At 48.2% G+C, this 20,107-nt stretch overlaps 1 protein-coding gene across 2 annotated transcripts; it reads left to right on the top strand.

Annotated features, from left to right (window-relative positions):
* The first annotated feature begins 196 nt into the window (after window positions 1–196).
* MIGA2 (mitoguardin 2) lies at window positions 197–18,007 on the top strand. Of its 2 annotated transcripts, none has more exons than XM_035554995.2 (16): window positions 197–344; window positions 1,941–2,180; window positions 2,805–3,015; window positions 4,169–4,281; window positions 6,475–6,592; window positions 7,097–7,236; window positions 8,462–8,579; window positions 8,746–8,846; window positions 9,438–9,553; window positions 9,990–10,062; window positions 10,416–10,502; window positions 11,143–11,241; window positions 11,745–11,879; window positions 12,589–12,642; window positions 13,384–13,500; window positions 14,134–18,007. In XM_035554995.2, the coding sequence occupies exons 2-16, from the start codon at window positions 2,085–2,087 to the stop codon at window positions 14,332–14,334; spliced, it is 1,779 nt and encodes a 592-aa protein (XP_035410888.1). In that variant the 5' UTR covers window positions 197–344; window positions 1,941–2,084; the 3' UTR covers window positions 14,335–18,007. The 2 variants fall into 2 exon arrangements, with proteins under 2 accessions (XP_035410888.1, XP_035410890.1); XM_035554997.2 differs by having other exon boundaries at window positions 205–344; window positions 2,820–3,015.
* The last annotated feature ends 2,100 nt before the right edge of the window (window positions 18,008–20,107 follow it).

Below are 20,107 nucleotides of genomic sequence, written 5' to 3'. Positions count from 1 at the left end.
GGGGGCGCGGCCCCTTTAAGGCGCGCGGGGGCCGCGGGGGGAGCTGTCAGGCGCCGGCGAATGGGCGCCCGCCCCGCCCCTCGCCCCGCCCTCCGCTCGCCGCCGCAGCCTCCAGCCGGGTTTAAGGGAAGCGTTCCGATTGGTGCGCCGGTGGGCCGGGCGGCGCTCCGATTGGCTGAGGTGGGGGCGAGGGGGCGGGGTTTCGCCCTGCGGGCAGGGTAGGCTGCGGCGCGGGGGAAGGAGACGCTGCCCTTCCGCGGCCATGGCGCGCGGCGGCGGGGGGAACAGGGCGCGCAGGGGGGCAGCGCGCGCGGCCAACCACCCCCCTCCCCCCTCCCCCTGCGGTGAGTGGTGCGGGCCGGGCGGGCGGGGGTTGGGCAGGGCGGGCGGTACCACTGCGCTGCGCGGGGGGGGGGGGGGGGGGGGGAGAGGGGAAAGGGGAAAGGGGTATGGGGGTGTGCGTGGGGTATGGGGTAAGGGGGCTGGTGTATGGGGTAAGGGGTTGGTGTAGGGGGTTTAAGGGGATTTAAAGGGATTGGTGCAGGGTTTTAGGGGGTTGCTGCAGGGGTGCAGGGGGTTTAAAGGGGTTTAAGGGGATTTAAAGGGGTTGGTGCAGGGTTTTAGGGGGCTGGTGCAGGGGATTTAAGGGGGTTTAAGGGGGTTGGTGCAGGGTTTAAGGGGGATGCTGCAGGGGGGTTAAAGGCGTTGGTGCAGGGGGTAAGGGGGCTGCTGCAGGGGTGCAAGGTTTTAGGGGGCTGCTGCAGTGGTTCAGGCAGCTTGGGGAGCCCTGCTTGCAGAGCCCCAGCTCGCTGCGGTGCTGCTATGGGGCATCCCATGGGGATCCCCCAGCCTCATGGGGTGTAGGGCATTGCTCAACGGTCCCATGTCCCCATGGGTTGCCAGTGCCGCCTTGCCCCGAGAGGCCAGGCTAAGCAGGGCTGTGCTATCCTTGGGGGTGACTCCCTTGGCATCTGGCTGCGTGCTCCCCCAGCCACTCAAGGATAGGAGGCCCCAGGGCTGATGCTGTCCCCAAAATTTCTCGCGCTTTGCTCACCTCTAGCCAAAACGCTGCGTTTAACCTCGTTCTGCGAGCTCGGTGCACGTGGCTGCACCCTGCGGGTGCCTGCTGCTTTGAGACCCCTGCCAAACGGGGCTCCCGAGCGGGGCTGTGCCACCCCGGGGGCTGCGGGGTGCGAGGTTGCTGTGAGCGATGCGGTCGGGTAGACGCAGGGAGCTCTCACGTGGCTTTGGACCGCGGGATGGGTTCGTCGTGTCGGTGTGTGAAGACGCCAGAGCCCCGCGGGCTGGAGCGCGGCTCTGTGTGGCTAAGGGCAGCGTCTCCGTCTTGCAGCAGAGGCAGCTCGCTGTAAAGGCTGGGTGAGCAGGCCCGAAGTGTTTATAACTTTGTGGCGTTTGAAAGACACCTCCCGCTTTGCAGTGCGTTCTTTTGCAGCTCTGTCCTTGACAAGAAGCATGTCCCTGCTTCCCAGCACCCAGCAAAGCGCTGTGTAAACTCTGGCAGCTTTGAAGCCGCTTGGGGAAGCACCCTGTGGTTGGGAGTTCTTGAGCAGAGCTTTGATGCAGCCACAGAAACTGAGGGACAGCAGAGTTTTATCTATTTATATATTTTTGTATGGGGACTGACAAAAAGTCCCTCCAACCATGTGCAGCCAATTCTGGGGCACGTGGAAATCTCTGGCACGGTTGCAGCTATTGAGTGCAAGGATGGCGCTGCTGCTTTAGAGCAGTTTGGGAATCTGCCCCTGTGCTTAGGAGAAGCAAAAGTTGCTGCTGTTGGTGAGGAGATGCTTTAAATCTCCTGGCTGTAGCAGCGTTGCTGCTCCGAGTGAGCTGGTGTTGTTTGTGAAGTTCAGTACAAGGAGGGGCAGGTTGTGTGTGCCTTCACTTACCTCATTTTTTTTTTTTTCCTCTTTCTTCAGGAGGATTGCTGCACGAAGGCTGACCTCAGGACTCTGAGCCCAATGTCGGAGGAAAGCTGCATTTCCCTGTGAGCGGCTCACGCAGCATCCAGAAGTACCCTTCCCACCTGATGCTCCCGGAGGTGCTGAGGTCCTCGTTCAGCCATGGCATTTAGAAGGACCGAGGGAATGTCCATCATCCAGGCCTTGGCAATGACCGTGGCAGAGATCCCTGTGTTTGTTTACACGACGTTTGGGCAGGTACAGCGAGCAGAAGAGGCTTTCCTGGGTGGTTCCTTGGGTTTTCTCTTTGAGGGTTGTCTGCAGAGAAAGAAGAACCTGCATTAGTTGAGTCTTTGCAGAGGCACGGTGGGGTGATGCTGGGGGAATGTGGCAGCTTGTAAGAGTTGCACAGAGGCCAGGGTAGTGGGGATGGATGTGGAGTAGGGAGAGAAGGGCTTCCAACATCCCTCTGTGACCTTGCCCTTTTTCAAAGGCACTAAAAAAATCTAGCTATCTTTAAAGATTATTAATATATTTCCTGCTTGTATTAATGCAACGCCTAGAGCAATAAAGCTCAGCTACACGCGAGGGTTTTGGGGCTCAACTTGGGTTACCTCAGATCTCATCTGCTGTGGGTTGCATGCAAATTTTGCAGCGTGCTTTGGTGATGAGAACCGAGACCAAGTTCTCCAGGTTTGATCCACGCTATGCAGCTTCCCTGCTGTTAGGTTGTGTAGCAGATAATGAGAGGGGTTCTGCGGCTGGGAGGGGGGATGCCAAGATACATTTTGGGCACCTTATTTTTAACAACTGCTTAAAAGGAAAAAAGGGTGGCGGAATTGGTTTTTCATTGTTGCTCTTTCATATCTTTTGTGTTTAAAGTCTGTCTTCTCTCAGCTGCGGCTCTCCCCAGGCCTACGTAAGGTGCTGTTTGCTACAGCTCTCGGGACGGTTGCGTTGGCTCTTGCAGCTCATCAGCTGAAGCGGCGTCGGCGTCGAAAGAAGCAGATTGCTCCAGACAAGTGTGGCTTTAAGCCTGGAGGCATCACAGTGCCCATCCTGCCAACGAGAAGGGTCTCTTCCGTGAAGAAAGGTTGGTCTTGTAAAAAGGGAGAGTCCCCCAAACCCTGTAGTGAGGCAGCAAAGAGAACATTGCTAAAATAGCATCCAAAGAAAGAGGGTGTAAAGGTGGCAATGGGACCGGGGACATTCCTGGTGAGTGGGTGGGGAGGAAAGCAAAACAATTTGTGCAGCGCGTTGATGTGGAGTGGGATTACAGACCTGCAGCACCGTGCTGTGGACGCGGGGTTACAGGAGGAACGGGAGAGACCCTGAGCTCAAAGCCCTTGTGTGTGGGGAAGCGACCCTGAGGTTTTCCCCAAGGCTTGTAGCTCCCATCCCCCTGCCCCAGAAGGACTGTGGAGCTGTTTCGCCACGCTTCCCTGATGATAACGGCCTGGGGCACGCCGTGACCTGGCTGTGTATTGGTTGCGGAGGTGCCAGCGTGATGCCTGGCCCGTGGGTGCTGCATGCAGCCGCCTCTGCCAGTGCGGAGGGTGGAGGGGAGGGTGGCCTTGGCCAGGCTGGGGAGTTGGGAGTGTCCTTTCCATGCTGCTGGGGCTCCTGGACCTTGGGCAGCTTCACCTGCTTGTATTGATTTTTGGGGTATGACTGACCCAGCTCCTTGGCAGAGCGCTGTGGGAATGAAGTGTTTGTGTTGTAAAACATGAAAATCCGTAAGTGTGCTTCGTAATGACCACGGGAGCACTGCTGTCTGCTGGCAGCTGCTGCGTCCGTGCTCTGCCCAGCCTGGGGGAAGCTGGAGGAGTTTCTCCTTGCTGCTTTCCGTTTGTGCTCCCCTCCCGCCATCCAAGGTGGTGAATAAATATTCAATCCTCAGCCTCAGGCCCCCACTGATAGCAGATTTTTAATGTCTCAGAGGAAAATAGAGCACATAGGAGATCTATGACTCGTTCCTAGGTATTGGATGCTGCTTTGCCTAGCTGCAGTCACACTTCACAGGGTGCTGTTCCCCTCCCGAATTCACAGCTGCAGTGAAACTGTTCTGCTTTGTACCAGGTTTTCCCGTGACTGCTGTAGTTTCTTATGTGGACCACACTTGCTGAAGTTTGCAGGGAGCTCACAGCCAACAGTGCTTGCTGGGACAGGGGAGCGTGTCTCCATCTTCTGCAGTCACAGGCCAGCACATCTAAAACCCTGTTTTTGTGTGACCTTCCCAACTGCAGGGTACTCCAGCAAGAGAGTCCAGAGTCCCGGCAGCAAGAGCAATGACACGCTCAGCGGGATATCGTCCATCGAGCCCAGCAAACATTCCAGTTCCTCCCACAGCCTCGCCTCGGTAAGGGTCTTCTCAGATGGGCTGGGAGATGTGGGTGCACCTCCATGTAACGAGACCATCAGGTTCTTGGGCTTGTGCTGGCTGAGGGACGATGCCAAAACCTTTGGAGCAGACGAGGTTCAGTGTAATTGGAGGACAGGCTATGATAGAACTGAACAGCGATGGTCTGGAGTTGTCTGGGGCAGGCGTGCACCTGAAATCAGAGCAGTGTCTTCCTGTAGCCAGGAGCACCCGAGGGTCTATCCTGTGTCTTCGGCCACTGAGGGGCCGCAGGAGGGACTTGTGTGGGATGTGGCTGTGATTCCTTGGGGCTCTCTGCCCCTCTATGGTGGAGATTTGGGTGGTCGAGCAGCTCTTGTGCCAGTGCAGCCCTCCTGCCTCCATACAGGCTGCTCACAGGTTGGTTGGTTCTTAAAACCAAGTGGACTACCAAAACCAGGTAGCTCTGCTAATGAAACAGTGCAGGGTGAGAACACAGCTTAGCAGTTCTACCGCCTCCCAAGAACAGCCTCTAAATACAGGTAGTTCAGGCTTTACCAAGCAGAAGCCATCGCTGCTCATATCCACTTTTCTTGAGAGACCAGAGGCGGAAGCGCCGGGGAGTGTTCATGCCTTCAAGGCCTGTTTTACATCCCCGTTGCTCAAAGCCTCACATGCTCCTGCTGGAACAGCAGCTTCCTACACCACAAAGTCCCACAAAACACCTCTCAGCATCAGCAGTGGTGCTTGGTGTCTAGTTAGCGATGCTGGGGCAGGAAGGGGGAAGAATTCCCCCTTTGAAGGCAGCTGTCGGTCAGCCAACCCGTGCACTATGCAGGCATCGCTTTATTTTAGCGTGCTGTGACGATTCAAGCAGCAGAAAGTTGCCAAAAGCCGGCGCTGGCCGAAGTGTGTCTCCAGCAGGCGGCAGTGCTGACACGGCGCTGGGCGTGCAGCTTGCCCCAGTATTCCCCTGGGGTAACTGGCTGCGATGGGATGTGTCCTGTCGGTGCAGACCGTGCTGTGTCCAGCCCTGGCCTCCTCTCCTTCAGGGACTCGCATCCATTCACTTTCCCAGACCACTGTGGGAAAGGAGAAGCCGCAGGGTTTGTGCTGCTGAAGGCCGGTGCACTTGAGATAAACCACCTACATTCCTTTTTCCGCTGCTGGTGCACGGGTGATCATATCCATGCAGAGAAATCCATTCCTGTACCCCCTTTATTGCGTGGGAAGGAGCTTCTGCCACGTTGTCCTCATTGCTTTTATGTTACTTGATGGGAAAACGGCACATCCTTCATCCTTCCTGCAGCTGCAGGTTCTCCCTGCTGCCCTGTCTGGCTTCCCAAGCGTTGTCATCTAGTAAATAAGTCAGCAGCAGCGAGTTACTGATTTGCAGGCCTGGATCTCAGCATGATTTATTGCCGTGCCACAGAGATGAATTGATGGAGGCAGGGCAAGAGCTCATCCACCAGCCACTTACTGTAGCTTTTTCTCTAGCATCAGGCTCCCATTTGGGCATCTTTCTCAAAGCCGCATGAAAAACACTATGAAAACACCGGTCACTGGCAGTACCTGAGCGCAGCACTTTATTGTGTCAGACCTGAGAAGACATTCATGCACTAGGGCGAAATTTGAGAAAGCTGGCCGTTTGCATTGTGGATCTTGGTGTCCAGCCCTCCCACAAGAAGGTTTGGTTACAAGGAAAGCTGGAATTTCCCTTGGCCAAAGTCCTCCGCTGTATTTTTGCTGATAAACTGCTCCTTTTTCTTTTTTTTTTTTTATTTTTGTTGTTGCTACCCCAGCTTCCAATGTTATTTTGTGCAGAAAGCTGGGGCTGACATGCCAGTTGCACCAAAACCCTTGTGCTGTTGTAGTGGTTCTTCGGAGCTTTCTCGGGCTGTCGCCTCCATCAGTGCTGTCCTACTTGTGCTCCCAGTTGCATACCTCACCGTTTCCTAAGGAAGCTTTGCTGTAAATTGGTGGGGAAGGTGTTTCCCATGACTTTTTGTCATGGTGCTGGGTGGGGAAGGGCAGGGCTTCTCACCTCTCCTCTCAGCACCTTGCAGCTCTGGGCAGTTGATGGTGTGGTGTGAACCTAAGCAGGAGGTGGGTGGTAACTGCTGATAACTTCCCCTTCTGAGGCAAGGGGCTTAACCTCTCCAAGGCAATCAGCATTTCAACAGGCATTTGTTGCTCTCTGCTCCCTTCCTGCAGATGGTAGCAGTGAACTCTTCGAGTCCAACACCAGCAGCAGCAGGGCCGTGGGAGGCCCAGGCAATGGGGGACGCTGGAGCTGGGGGTGATTCCAGCGCAGAGAGCCTCTACGTGCAAGGTAAACGAGCACAAGGGGAACATCACCAGGTCGGGATTGTCCCTGCAAGAACAAATACACAGCGTGAAGTTACACAGAGCATCACCAGCATCATGTGGCTGCACCTTTGTGCTCTAATAGGCAGCTCTCTTCCATCCTCTACTTGAACTCAGTCACTTGGTAGTTACAAAATCCCACTTTCACGTAAAGAAACTTTTCTTTTTTTCTCAGTGAACAATTTACTTCCAAAATACTACTCATTGAGCATCACGTTCATCTCGTGTGGAGAACAGCATTTGGAAAATAACATGATTGATACTTTAATCGGTTTGGGGATGTTCTTTTGAACCTCTATTCCAAATAAAACCATATTTTAAAGGGAAAGAAATAGGATGCATGTATCCTTTCTCATCAGCTGAGGAGAAGATTCCCGCTTTACTGGGTTATCTGAGCGAGCAGACTCAATGTATGGCTTTGTTCCTATGCGGCCCGAGGATCTCAGAGCTTGTTTGGTTGCATTGCCAGGCATGGAGCTGTTCGAGGAGGCCCTGCAGAAGTGGGAGCAGGCACTGACCATCCGGCAGCGAGACAGTGCTAGCACTAGCACCCCCGTGCCCTGGGACAGCAAGAAGCACCAAGACACTCTGTCTGAGAGCATCCCAGAGGTAGGTCCCCACGTTTCCGTTTTGTGTTTGGCAGCTGGGGAACACGCTGAAAGGCCAGCCAGGCTGCTAGGAGGAGTCATTACAGGACGGTGGAAGAAGAGCAAATCAAGGGCAGAGCTGGGTTAGACAATGTTTAAGAGCTGTCTATATTTTTGGCTTCCTTATGTAGCGTGAGTGGGCGAATTCTTAATTTTTCTTTTTTTTTCTTTCTAATAAGTCTCTCCCCCTCATTCTTCAGCTTTCTGCCCACCTTCCAGATCATGTCAGGCACTGTCATGCAAGTTCTTGAGCAGTAGAGACTGCAGGAGAAAAAGGCTGCAACAAACACAGCACCTGAGAGGAAGGAAGAAATAGCTTTTTGCCTGGCACTGTTGCGTCTAATTCTTTAATGTGCTGAAAGTGGAAATCTTGGTAGTCACTAGGACTTCCTAGGGAGCTGAGTAGAAGCAGGACCAGCTGCGTGTGTTAATGACTAAAGCCAAGTGGTAACTTGGTAGGAGCTAAGAATGTTCCCAGGCCCTGGTGTAGTACATGTATGGCCTTTTGTGGTGGATAAATTATCCAAATCAAATCTGGATTCTCTCCTTGCTGTCTCTTCTTGAACTGTCCTGTAGTGTTTCTACAACTGACTTAAACAGTTGATTCATTATCAAAATAGATTTTGTGCTTCTTGTTAATGCTTCTATCTACTGGGTGAGATACTCATGCAGACAAAGGGGCATGAAGGCAAGATGCTGTGTAAGTCTTATTTTTCTCCTCCTTTTTGTCTATCCACTCATGCTTACAGCAAACTTTGCTTATGCCCAGCACCTTAACCCAAGGACTCTTACTCTGTTACCCAGTTCTGGATACTCTGCTGTATTCAACACAGGTTTTCTGATGTGATTCCCTCTTGAAATTAGGCTAAAGTCACAAGTCAGGAGAATTAAGTGATCTGTAAAAACACCTGTTTTTCTGGATGGCAGGTTAAAGTTCTTTCCTCCACTTTTTTTTTTTTACCAGGAAAATGAAATTGTGAAGCTAAAAATGCTGGAGGGTTTGAATAGGCTGTATAGTAGCTTTCCTTCCCTTGCATTATTAGCTGTATCTTAGGATTAAGTTCTCTTTCATCATTTAATCTGCAAACTGTAAATCCTATTTGACTGAAAATTTCCTCCCGTGTTTGTGCTGTCAGTCTGTTCCTGCCCAGCTGACTAATTAAGTGTGCCATTTATGTATGTTCAAGGGGGAGTCCCAGAAAAGGGAGTTTGCAGAGAAGTTGGAGTCCCTCTTGCACCGAGCCTACCACCTCCAGGAAGAGTTTGGGTCTTCGCTTCCATCGGACAGCATGCTGCTGGATCTGGGTGAGCTCGCAGTTTCCTTTCTATGCTTTTGTCTTTTTCCATAAGCCAGGCGAGGAAATGGTGACAGCACTTTTTGAGGGGTGGGCAGGTGGAAGAGAAAGCACAGTGGCTACGAGGACTAGTGGTCTGTAACCTCCAACACATGCAGCTTCTTTCCCACATCCAGAGAAAACCTTAATGCTGCCACTGACGGATGGGTCGTTACGGCTTCGGACGGATGATGAGGACAGCTCCATTTCTGAGGACTCCTTCTTCTCTGCAGCAGAGGTGACTTCAGTTTCAGCTGTGGGTAGCAGACCAGCTGCTTGGAGGGGAGCCACAAAGACAGCGGGGTTAAACATATATTAGTAGAGGAAGATGATAAAACGTGGAGCTGGGTGGATATTAGGAAAAGATTTTTCATGAGGGGCATGGTGCAGCCCTCCCCGGGAAGGTCAGGGGATCTCATTCCTTGGAGGCTTTCAGGACTTCCCAGAACAAACCACATCTGACCTGATCTAGTGTGGGCAACAGTCCTACTCCAAGCGTGAAGTTGGCCTAGAGACCTCTGGGGGTCCTTTCCAACCAACATTTACATGTCATTTTCCAATCTACCTTAGAAAACATGCCACAACAGCTAGGAAAATACTGTAAATCTAACGTAATGTGGCTTGGTTGTGTAATTTTAGGGGATATTGAGCTGTCAGAGCTGAGGCAGCTTTGAAACTGTTGGGAAAAGAACTATCTGCATGAAATAATTGGGACTAACAAAAGTTTCCCGGTTGAAGAATGTAAATCGTGCTTGTGTGCAGTGTCTGGGTATTTGCAGGTATTGGAGATCACTTGTTTTTTTTCCCATGTCTCTTGCCACCTTTACAGCTCTTTGACTCCCTTCACTTTGAGGAAATACCCTTCCATCTCTCGAAGCCAGTGGCGGCATATGAAGAAGCTCTGCAGTTAGTGAAAGAAGGGAAGGTTGCGTGCCGGACGCTGAGGTGAGTGCCATCTGGAGTTGTGGGTCCTGGTGTCACGGCCCCTTTGCACGTGAACATATTATTTGCTTTTGAGCAGCCCTATAACCAGAATAACCCTTTGGGGCAGGAAGCTTTTAGTATCTTTCCTGCTTGTTTGGACTTCCCAGGGAACTATCCCTAAATTTTTTGGACATGTACGGTAAGAAAGGGTAATTATCTCAGGAAATCAGTGATGAGAAGTGTAATTGTTCTTCATGGCTGGCTTGCACAGTCCTGTGCTGTAACAGCCTTAGCATGGGTGCTGTGGTCCTCCAAGGAGATGTACAAAGGGAATGCAGTTGTTACTTTCTCCTAGGCAGAGACTGGGATTTTTTTTTTTTTTTAGAGGAGCATTGTTGTTAGGATCATGGATGCCAGGAGAACTGAAATTTATGCACTCCTTCCCCTTTCCTTTTAGGACTGAGCTCCTCGGCTGCTACAGTGACCAGGATTTCCTTGCGAAGCTGCACTGCGTCAGGCAGGCCTTCCAGGTGAGAATGTCTCAGCGAGCGGCTTGAGGCTGGCCTTCCTTGTGGCTCCTGCATTCCCATAGTACATCTTTTCTGGCAGCGTGTTCTCCTGCATTCAGGCAGGAACTAAGTCTTTGCCCCTCTAGAGCAAGTAAAAGCAGAAACAGCCCAAGCTCCCCTTGCTTAACTTTTGTAATCCTGTCTTGATTGATTTCATTTGGAGGGGAAGAGCATCCCCTGGCCCCTGTGCCCAGCTTTGGTGGTGTTTACCTGGCCGCTTTGCTGTTTTAGTTCCGGGAAGTGAAAGTTTGGAAATTTCAGAGCTGCCCAGAAGCTGTCGCTCCCACTTACGGAGCCTTCTGTTCCCTTTGCAGGAGCTGCTGGAGGATGAAAGCAATCAGCTGTTTTTTGGGGAGGTTGGGAAGCAAATGGTGATAGGACTGATGACAAAGGCTGAAAAGGTAGGAAGCTTGACAGTGGCTCAGCTGTGTCTTGTGAACATGGGGATGCTTGTTGTTCCACCCCAACCCATAATTTTCCTAGTGTGTTGAAAGGAGAAAGCTTCATCTGTATGCTGGTGGCCACTGTGAGAAACAAAATGTCTGTTTTTAAGCGTTGTTTAACCAAATTCTCTTGAAAGAGGCTCTCTGCAGCTCCTGAACACAGTTTGACACACGTTATAGAGAGAGCAGAGGTTACAGAATGCATCAGAAGAATCAGAATGCACCATCAAGAAATACAGGAAAGGGAAATGATCATGAAACCTTTGCATCAACTGCATACCCGTTCTCAGATCACCGACTTAGCCGCTGGTTATCCCCTAAAAAGGGAGTCACTTGCCCAGTGTTAGTCTCTTACTGGACTTGGTTTGTGTATAGGTGTCTCTAACCTCTTCTTTGAAGAGAGTTGAGCAACTTAAGTGTTTTAAGTCACAGCCTGGGGCTCTCTCTGCCTCCCAGAAATAAACCTTCTCTTTCTGCACAAAGCGTATGGGTGTTGCATGTGTTGATGTTTGTTAGTTCAAAGTAGTGGTCAGCCTTTGGGGTAACGTGCCTGCAGCTGCTTTACCTTCTGAAGTGTTCTGTTTCTCTGCTCTTCCAGAATCCCAAAGCTTTTCTGGAAAGCTACGAGGAGATGCTGCACTACGCGCTGAAGCCAGAGACCTGGCCAACCACCCAGCAGGAGCTGGAGGGAAGAGGGGTTGGTAAAGGCTTTCTCTCTAAAAGTAATAGATGAGCTGGAGAATAACAGCTGTGTAGGAACAGCCCGGGACTGAAAGAACTGCTGAAAATGTGATTCTTTTGGAATTGTACATTGTGAAGGAGGGCGAGGGGAAAACTGGCTGGTGTGGTGTTAAACTTCATGGCAAACTTTCAGCAATGTCAGCACCACTGTGTTTAAAAAAAAAAAAAAAAAGAAAAACAAAACAATCAAAACCCAAACATCCCTTTCTAGAGGGCACAGGCTAGTGTCTGTAACCTCTGTAAGGTTTGCTTGCCCTTTTGACTGGACTTTTTCTGGGCTCAGGAATAGCAAGCCTGTTGTCCAGCCCCTCTCTGGGATCAGGCCAGTGAACTGAACGAACCTAGTTCAGTCCTTCTGTGTTGGTGGCAAAATTCAGTTCATTATATTTTATTGCTTCAAAGTTGCTTTTTTATTTTTTAAAGCCTGTTTCCTTTACACACTGTTCTGCTCTCTGACAGGTGGTGTGCATGAGCTTCTTTGATATTGTGCTGGACTTTATCCTCATGGATGCTTTTGAGGACCTGGAGAATCCACCCTCCTCTGTGCTGGCTGTGCTGCGCAACCGCTGGCTCTCCGACAGCTTTAAGGAGACGGTGCGTTACCCAGGCACTCCTCGTGCCCACTGCGAGACCACGCTGCCAAAGCTAGAAAAGGGCTGGCCTAGCTGAGCTGCATCTTCTCTTTAGAAATACCATGCTTTCCTGAAACTCTAAACAACAGCCTTCTGGTACAAGTAAATTGTTTACAGGAAAGCTTTCCTTCTTTTGAAGGCATCTGGCTGCTTCCGATAAACCCTCTGCAGTGGCTGTTATCAGTGATGATATGGAGATGTTAAAAGATGACAGTGTGCATCTTCGTGAATGAGAACGAGAGGATCAAAATGTAGGGAGAAACATGGGTGATGTTTGTCTTGCAGCTGGCCGGTCCTTCTGGGGGTACTTCAGCAGACACTGAGGCTCAAATAGCAGCGCTTTCCTCTAGTCCTGGCCACCAACTGCATGTATAGGACGTCAGTTTTGTAGACAGAAGATGGCTGGGAGGCACCTTTCAACAGCTGTCTGCTTACTGTCTGCTTTCTGGGGCATTTGGCAGCTGTGCCAGATCGTATTAGCGATCTTCAGAAACACTTCTGCTTGTCTGGAGTGGACAAATCGGCCTCCAGTTCACATAGACTATTTAACTCGCTGTAGAGTTGTTGGCACAAGAGGGCCTGCTTTGATATTTTGATGGGAATGTGTTGGTAAATTGGTTTCTTCTGAAAAGTAATCCCAGCGAGTGATGGTCTCTCTCTGTTGATTGTAGGCCCTAGCAACTGCCTGTTGGTCAGTTCTGAAAGCAAAAAGGAGGCTTCTGATGGTAAGCAAAATGAATTGAAAGGGAAATAACCTAATGCATATGAAGCTGAAAAGCTATCGCCTAGATCTTGATGAAATACAAAATAAATCTTAGTGGTATAAGAATGAACTGAACTGCATCCTCTCCGATGCTTTGGAGTGCTGGGGTCCCGCTGTCGTTTCTTTGCTCCAGTGCAATGCCAGTGTTTCACCGTTCTGAGTTTATTCTCACTCTTCCTTAATGTGAGGATTCAAAAGACAGTGTTCCCTGTCTGGTGTTCCCTCTCCCCACTCAGTACTGTAGGAATGGTCACAGACACCAAGCAACAAGGGACCGCTCTTGAGCTGCAGTTTCCCTGCTGGTGGTGCAGTGAGTGGCTCATGGCTTCCTGGCGCTGACCAGGGACTAGCTTCAATGAGCGCTCTGGAAGCTGCATTGGTGTTGTCATGCAGAACCTCCATCTTAGGTATTTGCATGCCCTTGCCTGGCTTAGTTTGGAGATCATGAAGTGTTTATAAAGACTGCCTGGTGGCCACCTGCTATTTATTTTTCTCCTGAAAGAGTAGTTTAGAAACATGAAAATAGAAAGCTCCAGTCCTCCTTCGAGGAACCTGAAACATAAATGTAGTTCTGCAGGAAGAGATGTTTTAGGCAGCTCTTTAGTTGCTGAAGCATAGCGCTTTTTGGCACAGAAACTGGTAGTTAATATGGAATAAGCTACTGATTCTGCCTGAGAACTGATTCCTCCCCTCCTTGTGACAGGTACCAGATGGCTTTATCTCTCATTTCTACTCCGTATCGGAGCATGTCAGTCCTGTTCTAGCCTTTGGTTTTCTGGGGCCCAAGCAGCAGCTCTCTGAAGTCTGTGGTTTCTTCAAGGTAAGGTGGCTTTTCTGTACCTGGTCTGTGTGGGAGTCCTGCAGGCTCTTGGCTTCAAGCTACAGCTGTGTGCTTTTGATGGCTGGCTTTGACTGACGTGGTATTAAGAAACTTGGCTCGGTACAAAAGCCTTCTAAAAAATGACTGGTTTTTGAGATGCAGATCACTGAATTCAGATTGATAGAATTCCCAATGTGGTTTACCATGACTGATAGCAAGAAAATGTGTGATGAGATCAATTTTATATAAATTGATAAATCAGTATTGGAAGAGATTAAGGGTGCATATGCATATGTTGAGAGAATACATTGTCCAAGTACATGGTATCATAAGGGTTACATACTTGGTCTTAAAGCCCATGGATAAAATCATCAGAGGTGGATGCTGCATTCATTAAATGTTTGCATGGATATTGCCATGGACATCAGCATTCAAAATTTCAGGAGCTCTGCTGTCCTGTTTCAGAGGCAGGAGGGGAGTTAGCGACAAAAGTAATACCCAGCCGGAGGTCTGCTCAGATGCAGACACACAAAATTCCTTCTGGGGCTTTCTGCTTGCTGCCATCCAGGCAGGTGGTACTGGCAGGTGTGAGAGAAGCTCTCCTTACTGTAAGCCTTCCTCTTCTCTTTGCAGCACCAGATAGTGCAATATCTGAAGGACATGTTTGATTTCGACAACGTGAGGTACACGACAGTGCAGCTGCTGGCAGAAGACATCTTGCAGCTGTCGCGGCGGCGCAGTGAGATCCTCTTGGGATATCTGGGCACTGAGAGCTCCCCCGAGATGAACGGCACCCTTCCTGGTGAAAACGAGCCACTGAAGGAGCTCATCTGATGTCAGTCAGAGAAGGAAAATGGTTTTGTACAAGGACTCTTTTCCTCCCAGAGTTGGATAAAACTACCTGCAATGTTCAGTGGTGGCCACGAGACTATCTCAACACGCAGCAACCTGGTGGGACCTTCTCCTTTTTGTAGCCAGTACTGTTTGCTGGGATGGATCCAGGACCACTTGCCAGCTTATGGTTTGAATTTCTTCTTTGTTCCACCCTCCTTTTTATTATTATTTTTAATGTGTCATAACCCACAAACTGTCTGGGCTGAGATTTTTGCCCAAGTATCATGAATAGGGCAACATACGTACCTGTGCTGCCTGTGTGTTATCTGGCAGATAGATGATCCCTGATGTTTACGATTGTGTGGGGTGCAGGAACATCACTGGTAAATTCTCCACTTGACCTGTAGCTTCTCAAGGTTTATTCTGCTTTGGGATTTTTATTATAACTATTTCTCTGCTGTATTTCCACTGACATTACTGCTGATTTTACTTTACATATTTTAGCACATGTAATGTGACTAGCAAGGATTTTTCTTCCCAGGGAGGAAGAAATAGTTCTGTAAAGCACTGAAGTAAAATGCAGACTTCTGTAAGCGGCCTGAAGCTCTAAGGAAGTTGGTCTGTTCCCTCTGTGTTGCTGTTCTTCACAGGCCAGGTGACTTGCTCTGTGCTGCGGTCATCTTTCCTTAGGAGATTGCTGAGGTCTACGTTTGCCCTTAAGGCAAGCTAGCAGGAGGAGGGGGAGGATTTGCATCCTGCCTGTGCATGCACGAAGTCTTTAACATCCATCCAAGTGCCTTGCTGTATTTCAGAATTAGTCAGTAGCAGTTTTCACTGGGTAGGAGGTGCAGGGTGTGAAGTACACAAGCAGAGGGAACTGGTGTAGAACTGGTGTTCTGTGGTGCTCGTTCCTATTACGCACAAGGCAAGAAGACACATACAGCTGGATGCGATGTGCAGGTAGATGGGGAACTGGGATCAAGCTGCTAGAGAGGAAACAACTCTTATTTATTTTGTTTATCCTGAGAAACATAATATAGTTTTGGTTATATAGCAAATGCATGTGTATCTATGTCCTCGTAGTGCTGAGATGGGCTCTTCTCACACGATGTGATGCTGACAGCACAGCTGGCTCCTGAAGTCTGCCTGCTTTAGATCGCGTGCTGAATTGGATACCAGCAGCATTTGAGTATGCTGGACTTGGAAGTCCTGGCTTTTGTGCAATGCTTGCAGAGATTTTCTGAGTCCTCTGTGATTGTAATGCCACAGAGGCTGCACCCTGGGCCTTCCTGTCCTTTGTCCTGTTTTAGTCCACGCGAGGCTCCAAATCCCAGGCTCAGAATGAGGAGGTATTCAGGAGGAAGAAAATGGGGACTTTGACAAAAACATGGGCTTTGCTGGTTTTCTCCAGATTGATTGGTTATCCCTTGTGCTGTCCCAGATAAAAAGCACAAGTCTTATCTAGCCATATTTTTGTAAGGGGAAAAAAAAACTGGAGTTTCCACAGGAGCGGAAAATCAGTGCATGGATTTGAAGAATACAATTTTCTTCTTCCTTCCTCTTCAGATGCCTAATGTGGATTCCGCTGGCAAATGTGGGAAGGAAGTAAGCAGGGAAAGAGTAAACAAGAGGATGTAAAAGGAGTAAATAATGCTCCTGGGATGCTTGCAAGAGGGCAAGTGCACAGCACATAACATCTGTTCTGTAAGCACATCAGACCAATGTGTCTTATGCTGACAACTAGGTTTAATGCAATAAACAAAGACAATGTTGAGGCAGAAAGGAGGAGCAGCTGAGCTGAGTGAGGCTGCGTGAAATAAATTGTTATGGGAAGGATTTAAGAGAGCAACTGGAACTAGGAAAGGTCTCTGAGGTGTCTGGCTTCTGGCAGCACGTAGTGAGAGAGGAAACAGGATGTTGCGTAAGCATGGCACACCTGTTATATGTAAACTGTGATTTGAAAGTATGCTCAATTCTGGAAGCAAGTTACTTTGCCAAAAGTATTTCATAGTGCTTTGTGCTCTTGTATGGCAGGTTTATTAGGAAGAGAAACTTCAGCAGCTTTGTATAGTGGTTAAAAAGATGCTAAAATGTGAAGATTGATATAATAAGATGGGTTGTAATTCTAAACAATCAGGGCTGTTCACTTCAGATTTTTAGTGTTGTTTTATGTGTATTTATTTAGTACTTTGGGTGTCTTTAGGCCTCGGTGCTTGGGGCAGCCTGCCCACTTTGTGTACGGCCGAGGACGGTGATGGCTGCCTCCGGTCTTTTTGCATCATCACAGGAGAGGACGCTAAAACAGGGTCCTCGTGAAGCAAATGCTAACGTGCATTGTAGCTTTTTAAATTAAAACTGTAAATTCCTAATCAATGAAATGGAAGACAATTGTATTACAGTTTTATTCTTTCCCTCAGCCCTTATTCCACATGGGGTGTACTGCCCTTCCAGTGAAGGTAAAGATGGATGTTCCCCAAGAACATCTGCAGCTTTTTGTAGCCCCTTCCACGCACTGTTACCAACTTGTTCCTGCATAAGCCATGGATGTCTGCTGAGACAAACTGACTTGCTATTTCTTGGGGACAATGTTAAACTTCTCTATGCTGCCCATTCCTGTTTGATTACTGCGCTTTCTCCCTCCCCAATCCCACTCTAGCTTGAGAGGAAAAGCAAAAGAAAGATGCTTTAGCCTCTAGAGGGTACTGTTGAGATCAGCGGGTTCAGAGGAGATATTCCTGTGCAAGAAGCTCTCTGACCTTAGAGGTATTGGTCTGTCTCCCGCTGCCTTCAGCTCCTTTTGGATGTGAACTCGAGCAGGGGTTTGGGCTGCTCCCACTAATCCCTTCCAGAGCTGTGCTTGGCTGAAATGGCAACCAACTCATCTGCTTTGCAGGGCAGAGTAAAATGTTAGGACTGAGCAACTGTTTCCTCTCCAGCTTAGTCAGGGGACACTAGAAAATCTTTTTTTCCTCACATATTGTGCTTAACAAAGGAACTACTTCAGTATTAGCAGCAGATGAGATGTATTTGGATAGATCTCAGGAGATATGATATTTGCCGCTTTCATAATGAACCCTTATTCTCAAGGGGTTAAATCATGCTGGGCTGACACTTGTGAGATTTTAACATTGATGGGGATTTGAAATGGCTTACCAGCTATGAAATAAAACCCTTCACTAGTTTCTGATGCTTAAACAGAACTTCAAATATGCATGACTTTCATTTTTATGTGGAGGTTGCTGTAACAAGCTTCACTAGTGGTTAAAGTACATACTCAGTACTTCAGTATGTATGCAGAGACTATACCACATGGCTCTAGGAGGGTCTCTATAATCTTTAAAGCCAAAATATATTAATAAAAAAAAAAATGAGGAAAAGTCTGCCTTCTTGTATCTACAAGACCAGCGTGGCTGTGAAAAGCATGACTTGTGCTGTCTTATACAAGGATGTGGGAAAGTAGGATTTTATTTACCCCTCTTCGGTTGAACATTCCTCTGCCATATCAAACTAATGAATGTGCCTATTGTGTCTATTTTTTTCTTGATTTCCTAAGGGTGTACAAATCTATTTGTGTTTTGCTTCTTTTCTTCATCTTTGCAGCTATTTCTTTTAATACCTCTAATCTTAGGATGTGGGCATTACAAGCAAAATAAAACTTTCCTTCACGACCATGGGTTTTGTTTTTAAACTTTCTGGTGAAACGTGCTAGCAACTTGGTATTTGGTTTCCAATATAGGTTGCAGTTGTGGTGACACCTCTCATGATAGAGTGATGGTTTAAAGAAGGTTCCTTTGTCCTAGACTCGAAATTCTAAACTTACAGCAAGTAAATTTTAAGGTTGTTTTTTTTTTTTTTATGAGGAGTCTTCCTGGTTCTACAGCAGACAAGTCCTGAGATTAAGCAAGCTATAAACAAAACAAGACAACTCATTGTACTTTAAGCAGTGGTTGAAAACTCTGGGGTTTCACTCTTTCATATTTTTTTTTCCCTTGGTGGTTTGACTGTGTTTGGGTGTGGTGTGGGTAGGCTAGCAGGCTGTAATAAAGTGATAACAGAAATCCCAGTAAGGAACAGAATCTATTAAACATTGTCCAAGTTCTTATAGTATACTTACCAGCCTCCCAGACTATGTGAAATAAACATAGAGTAAAGACTGGGCTGATATGAGAGATGCTTATCTGCTGAGCAATGCAGGAAACGCATCTTACTCTTCTGAAACAATTACAATATGTAAATACTTTCCTTTTCAACTGATACAGAAACCAGATTAAATCAGATTAAGTTGTTTGCTTCCACAGTGATTAAAATTTCATCCATACGCTTAAAAAAATAAAAAATTAAGCTTCAGTTAGTGTTAATGCAAACCTGTCGTGAACTGTGATATATGCAAATAAAATGTTCCTGAATAGGAAAATTTTTGTCTCGTGCCCCACCCAGAACATTAGTTGAAGGAGTTAAAAGGAGTTTATCTTGGTTTCCATGGTGTCAGACTGTATACTCATTACATCTTCAGAGCAGCTTTCAGCTTTCTTATGCTGAAGGAACAGAGCAAAGGCTGCTCCGTGTATTGACACTTTCTTCTTATCTTCAGGAAGGAGTGGGTGAATATAGCAATGAAGCCCACAATTTTCAGTACTTGTCATGGTACATAGATCAAATGTAATCCACTCTGCCAGCATAACTCTATATTCAACAGCTCAGAAAGGAGGAGACTTATTTAACTTGAATAATGAAAGCAGTAAATCACTCATGCTACCTTATATCACTCTTCTGAAATGAACTGAACTTCTGCAGTAAATATTTTCTCTTTCCCAATAGAAAGACTTTAATGCTGTTTTCCTTGAAATGCCAAGAAGAGTGTCAATTTTGAAAAGGCTTTTAAGTTAACTGGACATAATTGTAATTACTACCTGAAAACTGGTGTATTATGACCGCAGGAAAAGGTGTGCTTCATCAATTCTGTTATCAATTCTGAAATCTTAACTCTAAGGTGAATATGTTAAGGGATAGAAATCCTAGTGTGTATGCTATCCTGAGATACAAAAACCAAACCCCTGTCCCTTACTTAAGTTTATTACTTCCTGCACAGCTTCTGCATACTTTTTTTTTTTTAAACTTGATTTAATTTTGGTGGTTTGCTCTGGAGATATTTGCCTTCTAGGGGCTTTTCTGTGTAATTTTGCTTGCGTACACAGCTTTTGGAGTGCTGCACTTCTTGTGTTCTGCTTTTTGCTCAGGCTCCCTAGGTAAGTATTACTTTCTGCGGTCAAATAGGGAAACGTGTATTTAGATTTGGGCTTCAGAGTGGGTATTTTCAGTAGTCAAAGGTGGGAGGACTGGAAACAGAAGTATTACCTGAACTAGCTGTTACCGGGCTTCTGCTGGACTTACAGGACAGGCGCAGTATCTGCAGCAGCTGTTTTAGTGAGTGAATCTGTGAGGATTTTATTTCATGGTTTAGTTTTGTGCACGCGTGTTCACCCAGGAGCTGCTGCTCGTTTACAGAGCTCTACAGGAGCCGTGGCTCTGACCACCCCCTTTCTTTCCAGCCCCCACCTTTCCAGCAGCGCTTTGCTTCATCCCCTGCCCTCCTGTGAGGACAGAACCGTTACGCTCAGCTACCGCCAACAGCCCTGTAAAAACGAACCGTTACCTTTTAAAAACTTATCTTTTCCCCACCGTAGAGAGGAGGGCGATTTGTCTCTTATTTGTTGGCCGGTTCCCGGTGGCAGGCGACCCAGGTGAGGCAGCGGCCCCTCACCGTGCCAGCCCC

This window comes from Cygnus atratus, chromosome 19 (genome assembly GCF_013377495.2).
Source record: "Cygnus atratus isolate AKBS03 ecotype Queensland, Australia chromosome 19, CAtr_DNAZoo_HiC_assembly, whole genome shotgun sequence".
NCBI classification, from domain to species: Eukaryota; Metazoa; Chordata; class Aves; order Anseriformes; family Anatidae; genus Cygnus; species Cygnus atratus.
Note: the sequence above shows the minus strand (reverse complement) of the source record. Positions and strands in the feature narration are given on the sequence as shown.